This window comes from Balaenoptera musculus, chromosome 4 (genome assembly GCF_009873245.2).
Source record: "Balaenoptera musculus isolate JJ_BM4_2016_0621 chromosome 4, mBalMus1.pri.v3, whole genome shotgun sequence".
Classification (NCBI taxonomy): domain Eukaryota; kingdom Metazoa; phylum Chordata; class Mammalia; order Artiodactyla; family Balaenopteridae; genus Balaenoptera; species Balaenoptera musculus.
Window position 1 is genome coordinate 115,747,753 of NC_045788.1, and position 24,883 is coordinate 115,772,635.

General features: G+C 35.9%; 1 protein-coding gene across 2 annotated transcripts in view; it reads left to right on the forward strand.

Annotated features, from left to right (window-relative positions):
* LOC118893927 (multidrug resistance-associated protein 1-like) overlaps positions 1-24,883 on the forward strand; it is an 84,354-nt gene that overhangs the window by 28,001 nt on the left and 31,470 nt on the right. The window contains exons 6-16 of one of the 2 annotated variants that reach the window (XM_036849587.1): positions 3,674-3,928; positions 6,069-6,134; positions 9,410-9,498; positions 9,597-9,624; positions 10,953-11,099; positions 12,814-12,898; positions 12,993-13,059; positions 13,449-13,575; positions 17,392-17,568; positions 20,697-20,864; positions 22,040-22,202. In XM_036849587.1, coding sequence (XP_036705482.1) covers positions 3,674-3,928; positions 6,069-6,134; positions 9,410-9,498; positions 9,597-9,624; positions 10,953-11,099; positions 12,814-12,898; positions 12,993-13,059; positions 13,449-13,575; positions 17,392-17,568; positions 20,697-20,864; positions 22,040-22,202 — 1,372 coding nt within the window. Of the gene's footprint in view, positions 1-3,673; positions 3,929-6,068; positions 6,135-9,409; positions 9,548-9,596; positions 9,625-10,952; positions 11,100-12,813; positions 12,899-12,992; positions 13,060-13,448; positions 13,576-17,391; positions 17,569-20,696; positions 20,865-22,039; positions 22,203-24,883 lie in introns of both variants that reach the window. The other variant, XM_036849586.1, reaches the window with a different exon arrangement.

The following is a 24,883-nucleotide window of genomic DNA, read 5'->3' on the forward strand; positions in this document are numbered from 1 at the left end:
GGCAGCCTCTCTGCTAATGGATGGGGCTGTGTTCCTGTCTTGCTAGTTGTTTGGCATAGGGTGTCCAGCACTGTAGCTTGCTGGTCGTTGAGTGAAGCTGGGTCTTGATGTTGAGATGGAGATCTCTGAGAGATTTTCGCCATTTGGTATCACGTGGAGCTGGGAGGTCTCTTGTGGACCAGTGTCCTGAAGTTGGCTCTCCCACCTCAGAGGCACAGCCCTGATGCCTGGCTGGAGCACCAAGAGCCTTTCATCCACATGGCTCAGAATAAAAGGGAGAAAAAATAGAAAGAAAGAAAGCAAGAGGATAAAATAAAATAAAATAAAGCTATTATAATAAAAAATAAGAAAAAAATTATTAAGAAAAAATTTATTAAGAAAAAAATTTTTAAGTAAAAAAAAAATGCGGACGGACCGAACCCTAGGACAAATGGTGAAAGCAAAGCTATACAGAGAAAATCTCACCCAGAAGCATACACACATACACTCACAAAAAAGGAAAAGGGGAAAAATTAATATATCCTGCTCCCAAAGTCCACCTCCTGAATTTGGGATGATTCGTTGTCTATTTAGGTATTCCAGAGATGCAGGGTACATCAAGTTGTTTGTGGAGCTTTAATCCACTGCTCTTGAGGCTGCTGGGAGAGATTTCCCTTTCTCTTCTTTGTTCGTACAGCTCCCGGGGTTCAGCGTTGGATTTGGACCCGCCTCTGCGTGTAGGTCGCCTGAGGGCGTCTGTTCTTCGCTCACACAGGACGGGGTTAAAGGAGCAGCTACTTCGGGGGCTCTGGCTCACTCAGGCCGGGGGGAGGGAGGGGGTATGGATGCAGGGCGAGCCTGCAGCGGCAGAGGCCGGCGGGAAGTTGCAGCAGCCTGAGGCTCGCAGTGCGTTCTCCCGGGGAAGTTGTCCCTGGATCACGGGACCCTGGCAGTGGCGGGCTGCACAGCCTCCCGGGAGGGGCGGTGTGGAGAGTGACCTGTGCTTGCACACAGGCTTCTTGGTGGCAGCAGCAGCAGCCTTAGCGTCTCATGCCCGTCTCTGGGGTTTGCGCTGATAGCCGCGGCTCACGCCTGTCCCTGGAGTTCTTTTAGGCGGCGCTCTGAATCCCCTCTCCTTGCGCCCCGCGAAACAAAGAGGCAAGAAAAAGTCTCTTGCCTCTTCGGCAGATCCAGACCTTTTCCCGGACTCCCTCATGGCCAGCTGTGGCGCACTAGCCCCTTCAGGCTGTGTTCACGCCGCCAGCCCCAGTCCTCTCCCTGCGATCCGACCTCCGAAGCCGGAGCCTCAGCTCCCAGCCCCGCCCGCCCCGGCGGGTGAGCAGACAAGCCTCTCGGGCTGGTGAGTGCTGGTCGGCACTGATCCTCTGTGCGGGAATCTCTCCGCTTTGCCCTCCGCACCCCTGTGGCTGCGCTCTCCTCCGCGGCTCCGAAGCTTCCCCCCTCCGCCACCCACAGTCTCCGCCCGCGAAGGGGCTTCCTAGTGTGTGGAAACCTTTCCTCCTTCACGGCTCCCTCCCACTGGTGCAGGCCCCGTCCCTATTCTTCGTCTCTGTTATTTCTTTTTTCTTTTGCCCTACCCAGGTACGTGGGGAGTTTCTTGCCTTTTGGGAGGTCTGACGTCTTCTGCCAGCGTTCAGTGGGTGTTCTGTAGGAGCAGTTCCACGTGTAGATGTATTTCTAATGTATCTGTGGGGAGGAAGGTGATCTCCGCGTCTTACTCTTCCGCCATCTTGCCCAGCGCCCCCTCAGGCTCCTGATGAAGGTGCCGGGCGCAACATCTCTGCTTGCGGCCCGCGGCTGCCCTCTTGGATTAAGCGTCATGCCTGGCCACTGCACCCTGACACCGAGCTTCGGTGCAGGCTCAGCCGTTTCCTTTCTCAGGAGGGACTCTGGTCTGAAGGGCCGGGTGCGAGGCCTCTGCACACTGCCCCCTGGGAGCACGTGAGACTAGACTAAGCACCCAGGAAAAGGGGAAAAAAAAAAGGTTAGACTTTATTGTATTACCCAGTCCCCTTAGAATTGTTAATGGGTTTTGCCGGTGACAGTTGTGCTTTGTGTGTTTTCCAAAAGGAGGGTATTTATTTGATTCCTTGGATAATTTGATGATTTTGAATTACTCAGTCTTTTAGTATTTTCATAAATACTAAGTGTGGTTTATCTTTTCCTTCTAGAAAAGTGGGAGAAAAGAGTTTATATTTGTTTATAATAGCAAGTTGGGGGTGGGTGCTATTAGAGATCAATGGATCTCTCTTAAAAAATGCTATACTCTTAATGAAATGAGAATAACTGTTCTTGGATTTCCATTGTTTTACTTGGCCACTTTAAATGGTCAGTAACTTATTATGGGAGTTTACAAAGCTACATTTGGAGGAGGCGTGGATAGAAGCCTAACTATTGTTGTGATTAGTATTTTTTCCTTTTGTTCCTCTTATGGGAGCAGTATTTATTCTGTTTTATCATCAGCACCACTGTGCCCCTTAGAAGGCAGTAGCAGAAATGTAAAGGATTCAACACTGCAGTAGCCATAGAGCTTAGGGGGATCCTGACGCCTTGTGAACCTCCCAGGTCTGTGCATCTACTCCAGGGGCCCCATGACCTCCCACATGCACTGAGCCCCTCGGCTTTAAGCTAGGGAATGTTAGAAGTGTTCCACTGAAGGCCCTGCCTACTTTTTTTTCCAGATGGGCTTTTCCTCTGGCTTTGTATTAGTCATTTATTGAATAATAGATCTTGAGTGCCTCCTGTATACCATTTACTTTTGTTAGATCCAGCTCTCAATCCTGTCTCTCTTTAAATCAATGTGGTGGAAATTCTTTAGAACTTTTGTCATATGAATGGACTTTTGCCTCTTTTCCAGTTTAAATATAAACTTCCACTATTTTTACAGTTATTTATGCTTTTCACTGGGAATTTTAAAAGAGTGGGAAATTAAATAAATGAATTTCTAATATCAGCCTTAGTAAGAAGATACCAGTAATTAACCTTAAGGATATTGAATTCAATATAATATTAAATAACATACACAGAGGGAAAGTGAGAATTCGGCTTTGGAAGAAAAGAAAAGATGTATTTCCAACTGGTTCATGAAGCCTTTTCAATACTCTTATCTCTCTAAATCCCCATGGCCCTCTTACCTATTGTTATACTTATAATCAGCCTGTGTGTAGGACGTTTGTGTAGGAGGGGAGTGGACTGAACAATTAGATTATAATCTCTTTAAGAATTAGGACTGTATCATTTAAAAATTAGCATTCATTAGATATTCATTGATTCACTTGTGTACTTTGTATTGATAAAAGTTAGATGGTTTAGCATTATACGCCAGTAAATAGAGAGGAAGCTCAGTGCTAGAAATCTAGAATTGATTTCTTTTGCAGTTTTTCAATTCCACAAATCGTAAAGGGTGCTTGGTGAATGTATTTGCTTGGGAATCCAACTGTTACTCTCTACCAATACATAGTAAATTTTAAAACTATGTAAGTTGATCAATAATTGTTTTTTCTTCATCTAAAAACATAGCTCTTGATATTATATGATCCAATGCATAAGTAATCATGCATATTTGTCTAAATACATTACAAATTTTTATTTTTAGTTAAGAGTTACCATTGTTTGACTGTAAAGATCCCTCATGATCTACAGAACTCTGAGTATTTTGCTTCTCTTTTTCCAGGCCCTGCTTTTATCTAATGTTTCTAGAAAAAAGTTTTCCACTGGGGAAATTATTAACTTGATGTCAGCAGATGCCCAGCAGCTCATGGACTTGACCGCAAACATCAATCTCCTTTGGTCAGCTCCTTTTCAGATCCTGATGGCCATATCATTCCTTTGGCAAGAACTGGGTCCAGCGGTGTTAGCAGGGGTGGCAGTCCTTGTGTTTGTTATCCCAATGAATGCTTTAGTTGCAAATAGAATGAAAAAGCTGAAGGTAAGAATGTGATTGCCTCAAGTTACATGTGTCCAACAGAAGTTGAGTTTCCTGACTTGAGTTGATAATAATCATCGAGCTAACTCTCTAAATATGGAAAATAGAGGTTATAAATGGAAATAATCCAAATTTATCATTCATTTATTCAACCAATATTGATTGGGCATCTATCCTGTGCCAGGCAAAGAAAGTACAGCAGTGAGGAGAACTGACAAGTTTCAGCTCTCATTATGCTATTGGGGGAGACAGGCATCAAGCAAGTAAATAAATAGGTATATAGGATAATGCCTGGTGCTAATTTGTGTATGAAGAGAGCTAAATTAGTATAAGGTGACAGAGTAACAAAGGGTGTCATTCCACATGCAGGGGCCAGGACATCCTCAGGAAGGCTATGATATATCTGAAGGGTAGGGTAGAAATCCATGTGGATGTCTGAGAAAAAGATATATCAAGCAAAGGGAATAGTGTGTGCACAGCCTAGAGACAGAGGTATGCTTGGTCTGTCTGAAGAAGTGGCAAGGAGGCTAGTGGGCTAAAGTGAGCAAGGAGTGACTGCATGCAGCAAGTGGGCAGTAAATGCTTAACTGAATTAATTTTAATATTCTTCCTCTACATTCAGTCAGTCATTCATCTTACTATCAATATATTTTTGACATCTGCCTTTTGCAATAGAGTGTACACTATGCTCTACTCTAGGAATGGAAGAACAAGACTAGTTCAGTGCTCTGAAGGAGACCACACTATAATGGGAGAGACAGATGGTTTCACATGTTAAAGTAACAAACAGATGCAGATGTATTGTTTATGACATTTTATTATTTTAAATGGATAAAAGATTAACAGTATCTATGTACTGACATGGAAATGCATCAGTCATTATTAGAGGAAAAGTAAGTTAAGAAACACATATGAATATGTTATATGTATATATATATGTGTAGGTCATGCATGGGTGTGTGTGTGTATAAGATCCAGTTTTTAAAATGTGACTATACCTATGCACATGGATATGACAGAGGTAAATAAATATAGATTTAAATGTATTTGTATAAGTATAAAAATAACTTAGAGATAAAGCACCAGTCTTTTAAGAATAGTTGCCTCTAAAGAGAAATTGGATGGAAGAAGGGGAGATTTTTTTACTTATTACTTTAATACATTTAGGTGCTGAAAATTTATACCTTCTTTTATATTTTTCTGAATTTTTCAAATAATTACCAAAAAGATTAGGCTTTAAAGATGAGAAATAGAAAATAACATATGATTATAAAATAATTACAAATTACTAAACACGCTAGTATTTAGAATAACAGGTTTTTCAGTGAATACTTTTAAACTAATTTTTAAAAAATATTCTGGATTTTAAATAATTGTAAGTCAAATTTTTAGGAACGGAATTACATTTTCAGGACCTTAATCTAGAGCCCTAAAACATCCAAAGAGACTCCAATATTATATACAAATATTCCAAACAGAAAATATGCTTTAATCATACAAACAATATTAAGGATATTAACTTGTAAATGTGTACTTTGTTAGATATACAAATACTTATTATTATATATAAAATAATTGTGGCAGTATTATTGGAGGAAATCCTTAAGAAGCAATACCTAAACAATAATAAGTATAAAATAATATAAATATTAAGCATTTGAATAAATGTATAATACTTATATAATGTTTGCAAAAAAATCAGTATTTGAAAATATACATTTTAATCACTCTAATTTCCAAAGTACTAATAACATTCAAGATAGTATACTTAAAATATAGAAACTTTTATTTATATATATATATAATTGATAGAGTTTGGGGAATTTTATCCCATTTTAATAGAATATGGATATTATTTTATCATTCCATTCTAAATAACTATTATATTTTCTACTCTTTTGGAAAATGTCCACCTTGTTTTTATCCTACTGCTGGCTACTTCTAAGTTTATAATGTCTATTTATAACAATTTTCTAACATTATCAACAGAATAATATTGGATGAACATTATAAGATGTTTTTATATAAAATATTATATAAAATAGAGGAAATACATTGTATTTTTAAAAATAGCTATGGTCATGTCAATTAAAGTATTACCAACTCTCGTCAAATATACTTTCATTTCCTTTCCCTTACATAGAAAAGCCAAACGAAGAACAAAGACAAACAGATAAAACTGCTCAATGAAATTTTACATGGAATTAAGGTAATATAAAAAAAGCATGCCTTTAATTTAACTATTTAGAATATAACAATGAGTTAAACAATAAATGAATTTTTTAGCATTCTCAATATCAAAGTAATGATATAAGTATAATTTTTGAGGGAGTATTTTAGATTTCAGGTGTATAGGAATTCTTATTGTTGAAATAACATTTAAATAAAGCCGAATAAAATGCAGGGTTTTTTTTTTTTGATTCTCAGCCAACAACTAAACACAAATATCCCAAAAGATACAAACTATTACTTGTTTCAAGGGTAGAAGAGATGGGATGAAGCAGGGCAGAGTGACAATACCATTGTCATCAGTGTGAAGGCAGATTTATACAGGGTAAGTGATGAGAAGGCAGGTTTATACGGGGTTCTTTTTTTTTTTTTTTTTAAAGAAATTCACGTTTTTATTTATTTATTTATTTATTTAATTTATTTATGACTGTGTTGAGTCTTTGTTTCCGTGCGAGGGCTTTCTCCAGTTGTGGCAAGTGGGGACCACTCTTCATCGCGGTGCGCGGGCCTCTCACCATCGCGGCCTCTCTTGTTGCGGAGCACAGGCTCCAGACGCGCAGGCTCAGTAATTGTGGCTCACGGGCCCAGTTGCTCCGCGGCATGTGGGATCTTCCCAGACCAGGGCTCGAACCCGCATCCCCTGCATTGGCAGGCAGACTCTCAACCACTGCGCCACCAGGGAAGCCCAATATACGGGGTTCTTTTACTCAGAATAGAAATGATCATACAAACGCTAGTCTATGAAAGGTGTGTTACAGGTTATTTGTTCCCTAGAAAAGCTACCCCCACTCCACACCACTAACATTTTCTCTGTGATAAAATGAGTGAAACCTTGTGAACTTCTGTGTAGAGATCTTCCTCAATTTACAATGGGGCTATATCCTGATAAACCCATCATAAGCTGAAAATATCCTTAAGTCGAAAATGCATTTAATACACCTAACATACCGAATATCATAGCTTAGCCTAGCCTAAACCTACTCAGATCACTTACATTAGACTACAGTTGGGCAAAATCATCTAACACAGAGCCTGTTTTATAATAAAGTGTTGAAAAGTTCATTAATGTATTGAATACTGTACTGAAAGTGAGAAACAGAATGGTAGTATGGTTGCAGAATGGTTGCAAGTGTATCGGTTGTTTACCCTCTGGGCTGTGTGACTGCCCAGCATCACGACAGAGTATTATACCACGTATCACAAACCCGGGAAAAGATCAAAATCCGGAATTGGAGGTGCAGTTTCCATTGAATGAGCATTGCTTTTGCACCATCCTAAAGCGGAAAAATCCTTAATTGAATCATTGTAAATTGGAGACCTTCTGTATATAATTTCAAATCCTATTGCACTTGGATTGTAGCTTACCAGATTTTTCTAAAGCACAAAATTTGCAGAGTTCACATGGAATTTCCTTCTGACATTTAAAACTGCATAGGACATTCCCTCTGTCTGGTGCATCTATCATTATATACACAGAATAAACCCATTATATGTACCCATTGATTCACCTTAGAATCAATAAATGATATACTGTATTGTGCTGTGTAGAATTTTTACAAAAATATAAATTACTGAAGTGAAAGACATTGTTAGATTGAAGATACCTTGAAAGGAGGCTAATATCCATTTAATCATCTGAACTTTAGAATAGCAATAAGTAACTCTGAAATTTAACTCAGATTATTCAATAAGGTCACACATCCCCAAAGTATATGATCCAGATGCATCTTGCACCTCTTGGTGGGTTAATTGAGAGCCCCTGCATCCATTAGAAAGTAGAGTGATGTATGTTTATAGGTTTTAAGTATTGATATTCATAAAAGGAAATTTGTATTATCAGTAGGACTAGGACAGTGTAGATAAAATAAAAGAAAATTTCCTCAAGATCTAAGTTAAGTTCAAGATTTAAAATAGCAGTCCCAGTAGTAAATACACTAGAATATTGGTAGAGGTCCAAGTGGCAATCAATTAGGATAGTTTAAAGGTGTGAGCAGTTTGCATCCTTGGAGTCTGAAAACAGGTGTCATAGAGCCTCTATTTGATAATGATAATATATTAGCATTTAATGAACATTTTCTATGTGTCATGCACTGTGCCTATCACTTTATATCTGTTTCCTCATATAATTCTTATAAACCTCAAGAAAAAGATTTCTCATCTTCATTTTACAAATAAGGAAACAAAGTATCTGAGCAGGTAAGGGTCATGTCTAAGTTCACAGAGCTGGTGAGAGATTATTAGGGATCTCCAGAGAAGCAGGACTAATACGATAGATAGATAGATAGATAGATAGATAGATAGATAGATAGATAAAGATTTATTTTAAGGAATTGGCTTATGATTATGGGAGCTGGCAAGTGTGAAATATGTTGAGCAGCCTGGAAACTCCAGCAGGAGTTGATGTTGCCACCTTGAGTCTGGAGGCAGAATTCCTTCCTTCTCAGGGAACCTCAGTTTTTTCTCTTAAGATCTTCAACTGATTGGATGAGGCCAACCCATTTAATGGAGGGTAATCTGCTTTATTTAAAGTCTGATGATTTAAATGTTAATCAGATCTAAAAATTACCTTCACAGCAACATCTAGACTGGTGTTTAATCAAAGAACTGGGCAACATAACGTAGCCAAATTAACACAGAAAATTAATCATCACAAAGAGACAGAGCTGGAATTTGAATGTAGGTCTATCTCACTCTAAACCATATGTGGTGAGCCATTGTATGATTCTGCTTCTGCATGTTTTCCATCTCAGAAAATAGTTTACAGTCTCAGAACACCAGTAACCTTTCAGAAAATGGCTTGAAGTCCCAAGACATCAGTTTTCAAGAAATTGGGAGACCAAGGAGAGAAGCTTAGATATTTAGAAATGGGAAGAGAACAGAACTGAGAGTTGGACCAGCAGGAAAATTGACAGGATTAAGCTACATAGAAACTGCTATGGAGCTCATGCCAGCAACTGGGATGTTGCCTAAGTCTGGTTCAAGAATAAGCTACTGGTGGGTAAGAGAGACATAAGCCTGGGGAAATGGTGATTTCCTCCCCCGACCCACCCCAAAAAAGCACAATTCAAGGAAGTGTTTTGACTCAGTTGAAAACAGGAGAAATTGTCTTTACTTTATAGGTAACATCTTTTTTTTTCACCTACACAATGATGTGAGTGTGTGTATATGTTATAGTGTGTGTATTTGTATATGTGCATGTTTTTATTCCTTCTATGATATTGATTGTCAAATAGTCATTGTCTGACTTCTTTACAGATCCTTAAACTTTATGCATGGGAACCCTCCTATAAAAAGAAGATTATTGAAATTCGAGAACAGGAATTGGAAGTTCAAAAATCAGCTGGGTATCTTGCTGTATTTTCTATGCTGACTTTAACTTGCATTCCATTCTTTGTGAGTGTGTGTATTATTTCTTGTTTTGATTTTCAAATTTGATTTGCAGATTCACCTTCAAATTACCTGGAATTAAGGTGTCCAAAGTGAAATCTTTATCTGAATTTAAATTAAAAAAATATGCAGTCATTAACCTATGGAGATAAGAGAATGAAAGTTTTAAAGAAGGGGAAAATTTTTTTGGTGCATTCTCATTGGTCTGTATTTTTTATATATAATAAGATTTTACATCTTTGTAAATTTCTTACAGATTGAGCATATGCCATCCTCATTCTTAAAAAATATAACCTGTATTTCAGAGTTCCATTTCAGCTCTAAAATATTTTTATTTTCATGATTAATCCCTTTTAAGCAAGACCCAAAGTCACACTACATAGAGTTGGGAAGGGAAGTTATCTAAACATTTATTGAGTGTTTCTACTGTTTACCAGACAAGTTATATGCATTGCTTTATTTCATTCTTGAAATAATAAGGCATTACTTTTCTCATTTCACAAAAGGAAATGGAAATATTGATAGTTTGGAAACATCCTCAAAGTTATAGAATTAGTATTTGTAGGTGAACTGATATGAACTGAGGTCATTCTCCTTCTGTCACTTCATACAGATATTGGGAATCTCATGCTGTTTAAAGAGTATAAATTGCCTTGAAATATGAAGCAGCAGCTGAAAGCCAAAGGATAAGAAAACTACATATACCTGAAGCATCAATTTTAACCAAAGTTACCACTCTCAGTGGTGATGGGGTCAGGGAACATTCTATATGTCTCCCCTGTTGTTAATTTAAAATATTATTATTTTTTATTCAAACAAGCATGTGGGTATTATGAAAGTAAAAGCAATATTTACATTTGGAATACTTTAGTAGAAATGTCCAAGAAACATTTGTTTAAGACAGTCCTATGTACATGATAAATAGTCAATACATTCTCACGCATAAATGAACTTTTCTGCCTTTTCTAAATGAAACATGAGTAAATATAAGTCTTATCAGTCGTGATTTATTTATGCCTTCCTCAGTTAATACTAAGACACAGAGAAAGTATAATTATTGAATATGAGACAGAAGGTATGCACACATCACTGGAAAAAATTTACATGAAACTTCTCCACTTTGAAAAAAGATGAACTACTATATGTTTTAAATAGGAATAATTACTCTAGTGAAAATACGATGTGTCAAAGAAGGGAACTAGACCACATGTTCATAGGGTGTCATTATCTAAGATACACAATTGTAAGATCTGTACTAAACATTGATTTCATATCCTTCTGCATTAGTACTGAATAGTACTGAATTTTGGTAAACAACAACAATATAGGTTATTAAAATTTTCTTTCCTAATTTTGAGTCTCTAACTCATAATTGAATAATTGAAGATAATAACATATCTCTATTTTTAAGGTGTCCCTGGCAACATTTGGCGTCTATTTCTTACTGGACGAAGGCAACATTTTAACAGCCACTAAAGTGTTCACATCTATGTCTTTGTTTAATATTTTGAGGCTTCCTCTGTTTGATTTACCAATGGTGATCTCAGCTGTGGTCCAGGTACATCCAAAGTATCCTTAAACTGAGAATCATTTCTCTACTGAAATTTATGGTTTTGCATATTTCATTTCTTTGTCTTTTTTTTAAATTTCACTTTTTGTAGTTGCTTTACACTGCTTTCAAAATTAACCTCCCTGAATTAATGAGCAATAGAGAACATTATAGAATGGAAGGAATCATGTCTTCTTTGCCTGTGCTTCTCTTCTATAAAAATGACTTTTAAGCATCTTTTCAATAGAAAGTCAATTGACTTTCTTTTCAAGTCAATTGAAAATGACTTTTCAATATGTGATACTGTTTTCTTTGCTAATTTGGTGTTTGACACTATGTCATTAAAGGGTTCACTTTCTGTTTTCAGTTGAAAAATTTTTAACTAGGTGCTTTGCACAGAGCTGGATCTGAATTTTCCCAGGGTTCAGCAGCATTTCATTTGTACTGAATGAATAAACCAGGGAGAAAAGTGCATTGATAATATCAGTCTGCCAACAAACCTTGTATGAGGTATCTGGTTCAGCCTGCTTTTATTGTAATCTCCAATTGCTAGAGGCTCTTTAGATGCTATAATGAGTAGAAGGAGGCTAAAACGACAGGGAATCCAAAGAACTGAGTTCCTTCATCCCTTTGCCCTGAGATTTTCTCAGTTAAATTTTTTTGATATCAGGTTTGGGCATTCCCCCATCAAATCCTTTCCAAGTCTGGGTTCATAAACAAAGGGAATCTTTGCTTATTGGAACCAGCTCTTTGATCTAAGAACTTTGCCTTTTAATTTTTTAATTATTTAAATGAAGAGTAACATACTTCTATAGTAAATACCAATTAAGCTATTTTTGTTACATAATACCATTTTTATGTTATTTTACTAATAATAACCAACAGAGGGCGTAGAAGTACTATTGTGATGCTTTTAACACTTGTTTCACAGCACACTTCTCTTAAAGAAAATGTCATTCTTAGAGTAACAGTTTTGTTTTGCTTTTGAAATTAGAATCTAGCTAAAGGTCTGGTATGGCAAAGTGTTTTCCAACTCCTAGTGGTGTGCTACTACTGTCATTAAACAAATAAGGAGAACAATTGTCAAAAAAAAAAAAAAAAAGAAAAGAAAAGAGAAGAAAAAGAAAAAGAACCAGCTCTGCATACTGATATGACACACTTGGTAAACAAAACCACAGCCCAATTACATCTTATCCATTAACAATAGACATTTCCTAGCATAAAGTGAATAAAAATATACTAGAGGTTTCATGCAAGTCAGTTTCAGGGGGAAAAATGATTATTTATCATAACTGTAGCTAAACATTTTACAGGTATTTTACTATAACTAAATGTTACTATTGCCAAAACAATCACTTTATTTATTCTCAGAAGCAGAATTCATTCAACCATCCTGAAGTTGCTTTTAAAAACTAATTTTTCTATAATTATTAATCAGTTATTATGTCTTTACTAGAATGTTAAGGAGGAATTTTGGTTTCTTCTTCTCATGCTTTCCTGCATATATGATATTTGTTTTGATCTTTGATCCTTGAAACTGTTCTTTTTCTTTATGGATGGACTTGTTTATAAGCATTAAAACAATGCAAACTATGCTTGCTGAATGTTTGTATCAATATATTTGCATCAAAAAATTTTAATCATACTGTAAATCACAATAAATGCTTTTCAGTTTAACTTGTGCTTGAAACCCAAAAAATTTCATTTGCATTTATTTTGATAGACAAGGATATCGTTGGTTCGTTTGGAAGACTTTCTCAACACTGAGGACTTTCATCCTCAAAGTATAGAAACAAAGTACATAGGAGGTCAGCAGTTCCTGTTTGTATTCAATATTTATTTGACTTCTAGGCTGAAGACAATTGATTCTAAGATATATTTGTATTTATTTTTTCTTCCTAGATCATGCCATTGGTTTTACAAATGCTTCCTTTTCCTGGGATAAAACAGGGATTCCAATATTAAAAGAGTAAGTCATGGTTTGGGGAAAATTAAAAACAAAAAAATTTTAGCATTGAATTCTATAATGTTCCATGTTTTTATTTTTTAGAGTTTTTAAGCAGAAGATGAATCTATTGGAATTTACAAGATTTTTTTTAAACCTCTCAGTGCACATTTCATTTTTATGGTTGTTTTACTCTCTTTTTTCCCTTTTCATTTCCTCTATTTCCTCTGCAGCATTTGTTGTTGCATTTTGGAAGTTTGGGTGTTTGTAGAATAATGTAGGACAATGTGAATAGCAGCAATTTCAGGGATGATACCCAGTGCAGTGATACAGTGACTTGTCTAGGAATATACATTAAAAACAATTATAACAAGAACTTCTTATGTCATCTCTCTCCTTTTCTTGTCATGCAGCTTAAACATAAAGATTCCAGAAGGAGCTTTAGTGGCTGTTATAGGGCAAGTTGGGTCTGGAAAATCATCTCTGCTTTCTGCCGTTCTAGGGGAAATGGAGAAACTTAAAGGAGTAGTCCAAAGAAAGGTAAAGTCAACAATGCATTCTTTTCACATCTCCTAGTGTAATAGGCTACAGCCAGCACATCATTAGTGTCAATAAGAATTTATCAAATTGAATTGAAGATGCAAGTATTTAATGAGCATTTCTAGGTTGTAACAAACATTTAAATTTCCACAGAAATTGATTAACTATGGATGGCTTAGTAAGAGCATTCTGTCCTCCAAGTACTTCAGCAAATCATTTAGGAATGCTTATGGTAATTGTTTGATGATATTAACTAAATTGCAACCAATTATAGAGAAACGAATGTGATTTATAATGTAATTTGATTAGGTTTCTAATTATCATTCACTGCAATGTTTCCTAAGTAATTACGGCAGTTCCATTTCTAAGAAATCTTGTAGTTGCTCATGAGAAGGACCTTTGACCTAGAAAAACCTCAGGAAAATAATAATATTAATAGCTTACATTTAAATTTAAGCCTTTGGACTAAGGAGAGGTCTACTCCGAGCCATTTGTTTTATTCTTAAAGGTCAGTAGGAATAAGAATTCAAGAAGTTCTTCATCAGCTTTTTCTTCTTTGAAATACTAGACTATCTAATGAGTTTTTCCTTAGACCTAACTAACTCTTAGGTAAAATACTACCTATTCGCTCCTCTCACATCCGACAAGATGGAGAAGCTCTATGGATCTGAAACCAGTGTCTTCACAGTTTTTCTCTCGAGGAAAAATCAACTCCAAATCTTTTTATTTTTTGTTCATAATATATCTTTCTTCATGTCTTTATATCTTTCCTGACTCCAGTTCTTTAGTGATTATTTATTTCTCTCTCAGCATTGCTATTTCTTAGTTTGGAATCAAGTATGATTTTTAGGACTTTTTCTGATAAGATTACACTTAATGAATATCGCTACTTTTTAACTTTAAGTACCCTATCTTTGTCTCCTTATGCTCTTCCTAATGATTACAATCAGCCATTTGTCTGTCGATCAAGATGACTATAACTTTTCCTAGGCCAGTAAGTATCCTTTAAAAATATAATGCTTGTCATGTTGATTTTATTATCGTTCAGTTTCTTTGGCTAATTTCACAAAGCAATTATTGACCACATACTATGTGCCTAGCACTTAGTACCAGGGAAATAAACATGAACAGGATATGCTACTCTTCTTACAGAGTTCATAGTCTAGTGAGGGAGATATTAAGGTCAATTACAACAAGTATTTAAATTAGATTTTTAAAATGAAACAGTATAAAAACAACAAATTCTGCTTTAAAGAGAAAAATAATCAGAAAGTTGGTAGCCTTTTATTTAATCTTGAAAAATAATTAGGAGTTTATCAAGATAAAAACAGTATCAATTCTAGGTTTCACCTGATGCATAAATGATAATAATAAGCTTGACAGGTTAAGGAGTAGATTGAATAAGATAATGTGCAAAGACCTAGACTAGTTCTTGGCATAGAGTCAGCTGGCTCCCTATGAATTTTTATGGTTATTGTTATCTTCATTATGATTGTTGGGGTACTCATGGTAAGATTTAAAGATTATTTCTGATACCTTTGAGAATTCGTAATTAAGAAAGTGTTCATGGTGATAATAGAAACCATAACATTGCTATTACTAATCATAAAGCAGAGAGGACATACTTTGTTTATGTTAAGCTAGGGTTGTCAAAGAGAAACAATATTATCTGTCTGTGTAATTGGCCACATTGTTCTTTAGGAAGCTTGTTGGTCTGGATCAGTGGAGGATTTGAGGTACCACACCCTGAATTATTTCTGAAAACATTTTTAATCCTAAATATATGTGTCATCCTGATTATATCTAATTTAGTAGTAATAATCATAATGATGGCATGGCCAACTTAACATTTAGTATTTATAAGGTGATCTTGTTTACATCTTTCTGTTTCTCAAGGTTTCACATGAGCACTTTTTTGAGGCATATCATTCCAACGTTCAAATTCTAAGATCCCCTATTCTCAGGTTCTAAGGCTTACATCAGACATCATTCATGCAGAGTATCCAGTATTCAGTGTTCTTTGATAAAACATCAGAGATTTAGAGTCTATTTTTGAATTAGCAAAACTTCTATTGTAGTTTTATTATTAAGAATGAAATGAAACAAAAACATTTTCATTTGTTTGTGAGATGCAATTGATAATTATAATGATAATAAAAGGAAAAATTTACATCTCTGTGAAAATTGATCAACTTTTTTTCAGCTGCTGTCATACCAGAACATCAAGTCCACACCTCTCAATGTAGTATTTAGTTCCTGTTTTATATTATATACCACTTTTCCCTGTTCTGCAATCTTTTCTCTTGTGTTCTTCACCCTCTGTTCCCCTAATCTTGACTAATGTATATCAAGCATTCAGAACTTCTATCACCCGAGGACAGATTTAATATGCTATTCTAATCAAAGGTTATTCACTAAGTGAGGCAATTCAAGAGCAATTACTTTTGTGTTCAAGATCAAGTCAGATCAGAATTATATTGTTTTGGCTCAAAAGCCATTCTATGTCTTACATGCTCAACAAGGAGGAATTAAAAGTTAATCTTTGATCTTCAAAATAGTTGGTAGAAATCAAAAGAGTGGTAGTTACACACAGGTCTACGTCAGAAAGTACTTTAAATGTGTGGTATTGTTACAGAGTGCATAATATTCAAAATACTCAAATCAGTGTTTGGATAGAGTCCGTGGGGCAGACGAAATGGGAGTCTAGTTCAAATACTGGGAGTCCTTTAGAAGACAAGGGCTACTTAAAAGGATATTTTATGTAGCAGAGTCATATTCAAGAATAATGTCAAGACATAAAATTATCAAAAAATGAATTTAAGAGCAGGGAGTATGTGGAAGAGAGAGATGTGCTGCCCAGACCCCCCCTTCTAGGAAGGGCTTGCCACCCAGCCTTGGGAGTACATATAGCACATCAGCACCTTCATGCTGGCCTCCTGGGGTCCCACTCTGAAAGGCCAGGCCAGTTCAGCCTAACAGAGAATGACTCTGATGGGTGATGCACCTCCACAGCTCTCTGGAGGATTGACCAAATCTTTGTTGGATCTGGATTGCTGTGTGACTCCCTGCTCTACCCAATCCTCCTTCTTCCTTTTCTTTCCTAAGAATTGATCCCAAATAAACAACTTGCACCCCAAATTCAATGTTATGGGCTGAACTGTGTTCCCCCCAAATTCATATGTTGAAGTACTAACCCACAGTACCTGAAAATGTGACTGTATTTGGAGATAAGGTCTTTAAGGAGGTAATAAGTTAAAATGAGGTCAGTAGGGTGGGCTCTAATCCAATATGGCTGATATCTCTATGAGAAGAAGAAATTAGGACACACACACAAAGGGAAGGCCATGTGAAGACTCAGGAGAAGAAAGCCATCTACAAGCTAAGGAGACAGGCCTCAGGAGAAGCCAACCCTGCCAACACCTTGATCTCACACTTGTGAGAAAAGAAATTTCTGTTGTTTAAGCAACCCAGTTCATGGTACCTTGTTAGGGTCGGTAGAGCTGACTAATAAACTCAGTGTCTGCTTCCAGAAAATCCCACCAGACAGGTAACTTTGATAGACACTAGAGTGAAAGTAAATAAAAGGCACAAAGTAACTCATTTGAAGGGGCCTCTAATAAAAATACATAAGATTAAAACAGGATATAAGATTAAAATATAAATAGAATATATTTACATTTAAGAAATAATCTAAATATTTTAAAATTCAATTTAAAGAAGGCAAAACCATGGACTAAATATGTTCCTTTAACGTGGTGCATGCAAGTTCTCCTTTTCCCTTGTTAAGAGTATTTCTTTTATTTATTTCTTTTTTAGGGCTCTGTGGCTTATGTTTCCCAGCAGGCTTGGATTCAGAATTGCATTCTGCAAGAAAACATTCTCTTTGGCTCTGTCATGCAGAAGCAGCTTTATGAGCGAGTTTTGGAAGCCTGTGCTCTCCTTCCCGATTTGGAGCAGTTACCAAATGGAGATCAAACTGAGATTGGAGAAAGAGTAAGGAAAATATATTTTATCTTATGCAGGAATAACATTCCATTCAGCTGTGCTAATAAAATATTTATAGCCTTCTTACTGAGGTCTTGAAGAGCTATACAACTATAATTTTAAAAAGTCATTGTAGAATTCCTATGAAAGAGATAGCCATATTAAGGATGAATAATTATTTATTATTGACTATTTGGAAAACAGATTAAAAATCAGCAGGAAATTCTGTTGTTAGTATCCAAATGGGGGAATGAAAGCCCACCAAGTGGATCATCAATGCTTTGCCTTAGTTGCTGGCATAATGCTGTTCACTATCTAATGAGGGAATAATAGTTTTGTTTCTTGCTGAAGCTCTTGTGCACAAAGTCAAGCCTAGGACAGTAACAACAGAGCCCCAGTCTCCAGTGGTGGCACCAAGGCCAGGTTCCAGCGAGGCTCTGAGATGATGCTGTTTGAATGTACCTGTTCCATACTTACACCTGCCTGCTTAAGAGGAACTTGTTTCCCAGGCATCGTATTCTTTGTTCTATTTTATTTTCATCGCATTAATGAATAGTCATTATGCTGCCCAGTGGTTTGGAGTTAAAAATAAAGCAAAACAAGACAAGATGTCATGAGCCAAAGTATGAAGCCTGAGAGATGATCCCCAACCCATGACTAAAATCTCCACTAATTAAACATGACTGCAAAAGCAGCCTCTGCCTACGATTCATGTGTACTATGAAGATAAGTAAATAATCCTTAGTGCTTTGAATTTCTGAGAAGAGAGTTAGCATAACATTGTTAGGTGTTTTTACCCCGGCTTCAAGTTATTTAATTGTCTTGTTATATAAATTGAAAACTATAGAACAAAACTATAGAAAGGGGAAATATTTAAAATCGAGGGTGTACATTTTTCTGTACATCTGAAACTAACACAACATTGTAAATCAACTATATTTCAATAAAAATTAAAAAAATAAAACCTAGGATGAGGCAAATTTTACCTTTAACTAGACTTACATTGGTTTCATTCATAGCCTGTTACTTTGCAGATGTATTTTCTCAAAGTGTTAAATTGATTTAATTTTTTTGCAACCTCTGTGTTTTTTCTGGAATCTTCACTATCCCTCGGCAAAATGGCACCATAGCTAGAATTATGCAGAAATGTGACTTCTTCAAACTTGTTAATACATATCAAACATTATGCTGATAAAGCCAATCTCTAATAAAATGAAATAGCTAAGTATGTAACTAAAAAATTAAAGGGGGAAAAATTCAAAATGTGAAGTATAGATTTAATATAGTCATTAAATGTTATTGCTACTTATAATTTCTGCTTTTTATATTTTTAAATTAAATTTCTCCCAATCTGATGATGTACTTTAAAATAAACATATAATTGAATATTTCAAAAAGAAATCTGTTTACAGCTGTTTATGAGACAACCAAGATAATGAATGTAGAATTTTCCTCACTTTTATTCATCTTTTTCTTTGGCATTCTTCCACTGAACACAAATAATTATTAATCTATTATATGCCCTTATTCTGCAATGGGGTATATAAGGGTGAGCAAAAGAGCTATCAATCACCCAGTCTTCAAGGGACTGCAATCAACTGGATATCTGCCAGTGATATTATCAATTGTCTTTACCAGTATTTATTTGGACACTATGTGCTGGGAATGCAAGGATAAACTAGGCAGGAGCTCACAGGAGAGTGAGACCCGGACATGGGTATTGTCATTTCTAGCAATGGGTGAGTAAACAGGACACTGCAAGACAAGAAGGGAAGGAATGAATCACTTTACTTGGAACTCTGGGTAGAAGATTGATTTCAAAGAGGACTTAGAGTGAGTATCTTTTGAGTTGAAAAGGGAGGATATGGGCACCCAAGCAGAGTGTATAGGCTCTGCCCAGATATGAAAAGGCAGGCTAGTCTGCTTGTGGGTCACAGTCACTTGAGAAGGCAGCATTGGGTGAGTGGTTGAAAGATGAGTTAATACCAGAATATAAGTATCTTAGGTTTCTACTAAGGAATTTGCTGATGCTCATGGATGATGGGAAGAGAGAGATATGGGCGTACAAGATTTTTAAGCAAGATGATAACATAATTACAAGATACATGATGACAAGTCAGAGGATGGATTGGAGAGAGGGGTGATTGGATGATAATAGCTAACGTTGATTGTGTCTGTATTCGGTATTGGCTTTGTCCTAAATATTTTACACTCAGTAAATGCTCATGACAAGCCCATGAGTTGGGGGCTGTTATAATCACACACACACACACACACACACACACACACACACATATACGTATTGTATTACTTTGTATATATTTTTTTCACTCCTGGCTCCCCTGCTAAAATGTGACCTCCTCATGACAGAGGCTCAGTTTCATTTATCTTTAAATCCCAAGTGCTAGCACAGCACCCAGAATATAGGAGATATTTGTGAATAGTAGGAGGATGAGAAAGGCAAAGAAGCAATGACATTTTACAATTATAGGGCACTGGCTAAGTTCTGTGCTGCATGGAGAGCTTTTAAACCAGATCTGTAAACACTAAATATAAAATAAATCAAGTAAATTGGGCCTGGCCCCATAATTCTCCATACATGGCTGTACATGTCGACTTTAATTCTCACACAGAGTGATGTATATTCCTTATTCTTGCTTCTTAGAGTTGTACTTTTGCCAACAAGACTTGTACTAATCTTTCTACAGAAGAAAATAGGACATGTTGATTGCTGCTTTGGTAATTTAGCTATTATTCTCAGTCTCCTATGTGTCAATTTAAAAATGATCACCAGTGTCAGTACACGGCTGGCAGCCAAAAGTTTTCTTTAACGTTCCACAGACACAACTTTTCAGAGTTAGGGAACTGGAAATTCTTTTCTCCATAACTGTTAGTATCTACTTTTGAAAGCAAGCAATTAAGAGAAAGCAGATATATCTGTTAATTTGCACAAATTAGTGGTACTAGGAAATAGAGGCTTTTGGAATTTTAGGATAAAGAAAGGTTGGAGTGTTAACCCTGAATTATTACCTATCCCTGCTACAGAAGAGAATTTGGACATAACTCTATGTGCTTTGAGATTTACACATTTTTCCTCTGGTTTTGTTTTGTTCTTTTTTCTCCTGCTTCATTTTCAGGGTGTGAATATAAGTGGGGGTCAGAGGCATCGAGTCAGTCTGGCCAGAGCTGTCTATAGTGGGGCAGACATCTACCTCCTGGATGATCCCTTGTCTGCAGTTGATGTTCATGTTGGAAAGCAACTTTTTGAAAAGGTGATTGGGTCGTCCGGCATGTTGAAAAACAAGGTAGCCATAGCCTCACTTTTGCTTTAGTGAGGGAAGGAGAGGATAATCTATGTAGCATTGTGCCCAAAATTCTAATATTTTGTTTATTTGTTGAAGCAGAGTAGTGAAATTTCACATAAAGAATGAGATGTTATATTGCTCTTTTACAGACACACTTTAATGAATGTTTTAAAATTTTTTACAAGTTTACTCTGACCACAACTTACGTGATTATTACCTCATTGACTAATACCATATTCGAAGGTGGTTTACATGCCAAAATGAGTTGTTTTTAGCTTAGGTGACTTTTTTGAAAAGTGGTATTTTGATGCATAGTACTTTTATAAAAAATAGTATTACTTTATTATTTATTACTTAAAATTTGGTATTATTAATCTAGCATTCATAACAATTCAGTTGTTTTGTGAAGGAACCAAGAAGAAAGGAATTAATATTTACCAAGTGCATACTATGTTTGACACTAAATTAGTTCATTTAGTTCTTATAGCAAGTCTCTGAGATAGGCATTATCGTTATTCCTATTTTATACATGAAGAAACTCAGGGCTTATAATGACTCGATGTAGCTTGCTTAATTTAAGAGCCACAGAGATTTTTAAAAGACTGACCACAAAATCACACTCATCCATTCACAATATGTGTTTACAGATTTATTAATATAGAGAATTCTGGAAAAATTAAATAAATGTATAAAATAATAAAATAGATATTTAAGTAAAGAATAGACAGGTGTCTTTACTTATTGAAATGAAACCAAGATAAATCTTCTCATTCAATTTTATGTATATGTATACAATAATATGGAAAGATTTAAAAATAAAGACTTGAATCAAACATGTTTTTGTAATGCTATAGGACCTCAGAAAAAGGAAGCAAGAATGACAGTTATAAGATTGTTTTTAATTTGCTGTAAATTTGATTCATTTTTAATGAATGAAGAATACCTGAACTAATGGGTTAAAAACATTTGCTGACTTTTTTTTTCTTTTTTTTTTTGTGTCTAGCAGTGCATCATCATTCATTGTGAAATATATTCATATATGCTGCCTTAAACTGGCACCTACCAAGAATTATACTCTAAAATAGTAAAGACAAAAAATAATGATTGCAGCTCTCTTTAAAATGGCTTATTTTTGCCATCTTTTGTAACCCAGGGAATAAAATACTCTTTTGCAGACTCGAATTTTAGTGACACACAACCTCACACTTCTACCCCTGATGGATCTTATTGTTGTAATGGAAAGTGGCAGAGTAGCACAAATGGGAACATACCAGGAACTTCTGTCTAAAACCAAAAATCTCACGAATTTGCTTCAGGCCTTCAGTGAACAAGGAAAAGGTGAGGACACAGTGAAAAATAAACCTAAGATACAGTGTGCTTACCCATTTTGAAAGCCCATTAATTGCCTGATTTCTTACTATGCATTTTTCTTCATTCATGCTACTTAAGTCAGGAACTGGGTGTCTTCCTTTCTCTAGAAAAGAAACGAATACGTTGGGACACATCAGCTAAAAATCAACCTTGTTTATGATTTTTAAGCAAAATGTTATGCCCCAGGGTCAGTTTGTTCATTTATGAAATAAGAGATTAGATGATTTATAAGCTCTGTTGCAGGTTTAGAATATAATGGGTCTAAACATTCTACTTTCTTTGAAATTAAATCCATGTCAAATAAATAATAAATATTTAAAACATACTACTGCATGTTGTGGGAGAGAAACAAAAGAAAAGAAAATCTGAAGAATGACAAAGGAGAATGATATTTGTCTAACTTTTACAAAATAATAACTGAGTTTATTTACTACTAATTTTTGTTACTATAGTCCTAGTATTTTAAATTAAGATTCATAGATATTTGTGTAAATGAAGTGGTTTGATCTTTATCTAATTAGGACATAAGGATGTTTGAAATCTAGTATTAGTTTAATTTTCCAGAGATCAGTCATTTTCCAACTCTGAAAGTTGGATGTACCATTATCTTTTTCCAGCTGTAGATGTTTTCTCATGTGTACCACCATCATGATCCTTGTTCTATACCTTTCCAGAACACCACTGAGAGACGGCTGTATAACCAGTGAACTATTTCATAATTGCAGGCTAAAAGAAGACATATAGAGTTATTTTTAGTATTTCCTACATGAACTGGTATCTATTCATTCACTTTACACTTTACCTGGATATAAAAGTCAGAAAGATATGAAACCAGTTTATAACATGATCAGTGCAATTTAATATTTTAATGCCATGAAATCAAAAAGCAGAGCCATTTTGCTGATGTGTTTCTCTAAGCTAATACACATTAGGTATGCACTACTATTTTTTTTATTCCTTGTTTATACTCCTTTCTCAAATCTAAACATTCTATATGTAGATGCATTCAGAAATACCTGATCCATTGTCAGGTGGCTGTGATCATTCTTAATAAAAGAAGCACCTTGTCTTTTCTTAATGGTTAGAAGTTTTGGAAATGAGCCCTTGCCTATTTGGTCAGGCTAAGTAATAATTTATATTTAGTGTGTAGGAAAGATATATCTATGAGTGTCTCTGAGGGCTGCAATGAGGATGTGGTCTGTCATTTTCTCTATCCCCAGCACTTAGGTAGCCTCATGTTAGGCAAATAACAGGTACTCAGTAGCTGTTTGTTAAACAGATGAATCTGCCTCCATTTTTTCTACCAAAAATGTGTCTCCTCAGAGTTAATGGGATGATTTGTAATGCTACGAGCCAGTATATATTTTTTGCTATTTATTTTAAAGGCAACATGAAATATAAGTTGTATTACTTTGGAAAATATAGCTCTGAAAGCAGGCAATGTGTAAGTTTTAAGTTCAATATTTAATCTACCATAAAATATGGAACACAATTTTGAAAGTTGTGGAATTTGCTCTTGTTTAAGTCTCCAGTTTTGGAAACAAATATCATACCTCCCTCCATTGATATATCTCATGTACACCAGTCCTCTGTGGTAACAAGTGGAAAACATCTTGAAGTTGAGCTGACATTAATAGATGTTACTATCTCAGCAACAGAAATATGACAGATTTAGGAAAATGTAAACTGAACTTTCTTCTAATTACTTCAGTATTGTGTCTTTTCTGTTAAAATTCATAAAGGTGGTGAGTAGAAATCATTTTTGTACTAGAAATAGAATATGCTTTTTGCAATGAATATTTCTGGGATTCTGATTTATTTGGATGCTGAGTAAAAAATATATAAAGTCTTTTTAAAAGCAGGCATAAAATTACTCATGTTAATACTAGATAGATATTTGTAAAAAGTCAGCCATATATATTATAATTTTATTAGTGGCCACACAGAGCAGAACAAAAATAGATTAACTGATATAAAATTGATATAAAACATCCCCCAAATAACAACGTCAAACCTGGTTACATTTAGTCACATTTCTGCAGTATTGCCCTTAGACCTGGGCCAGTTTGACCCAGTCCTGTACTATGTCTCCGCTCTGCCTTCCCTGGCTGGCTCTCTGGCCAAGGCCTAGGGATTGTGCCCATCGGGGGTCCTCTTTCCATCCCCCCACTCCTTGACCACTCCAGGTACTTGGAGTCCCAGAGTTCTCTGCCCGTATGACATAAATTTGCTCCAAGGACCTGGGCTCTCATTCTTTAGTTCTATCCTCTTAAGGGTCGACTGCTCTACTGGCATTCACTACTCCTTGGAGAAAGGATGTTTTTATTCTTGGAGGAGGGACATGTAGCTGAGGTGGCTACAGACATGGTGAGGAGTGGAGCTGGGGTGGGAGAAAACCCAGCAAGGACCTTGACCACCTCACCCAGGACTACCGCATTCCCCAGAGGAACTCGCAGGGCAAAGAGGATATACATCTTGCCCAAGTTAAGATAGATTGTAAGTTGCAAAATTTGAATCCATCACTGCCTCTGTTTTATGCCAGAGGCCAATCAAACTGAGTGTAGGTCTCAGCTCGCTCTTGCTCTCTCCATCTCTCTGTCTTCCTCTTTTCCTCTCTCTCTCCCTCTCTGTCTCTTTGACAACTTTGG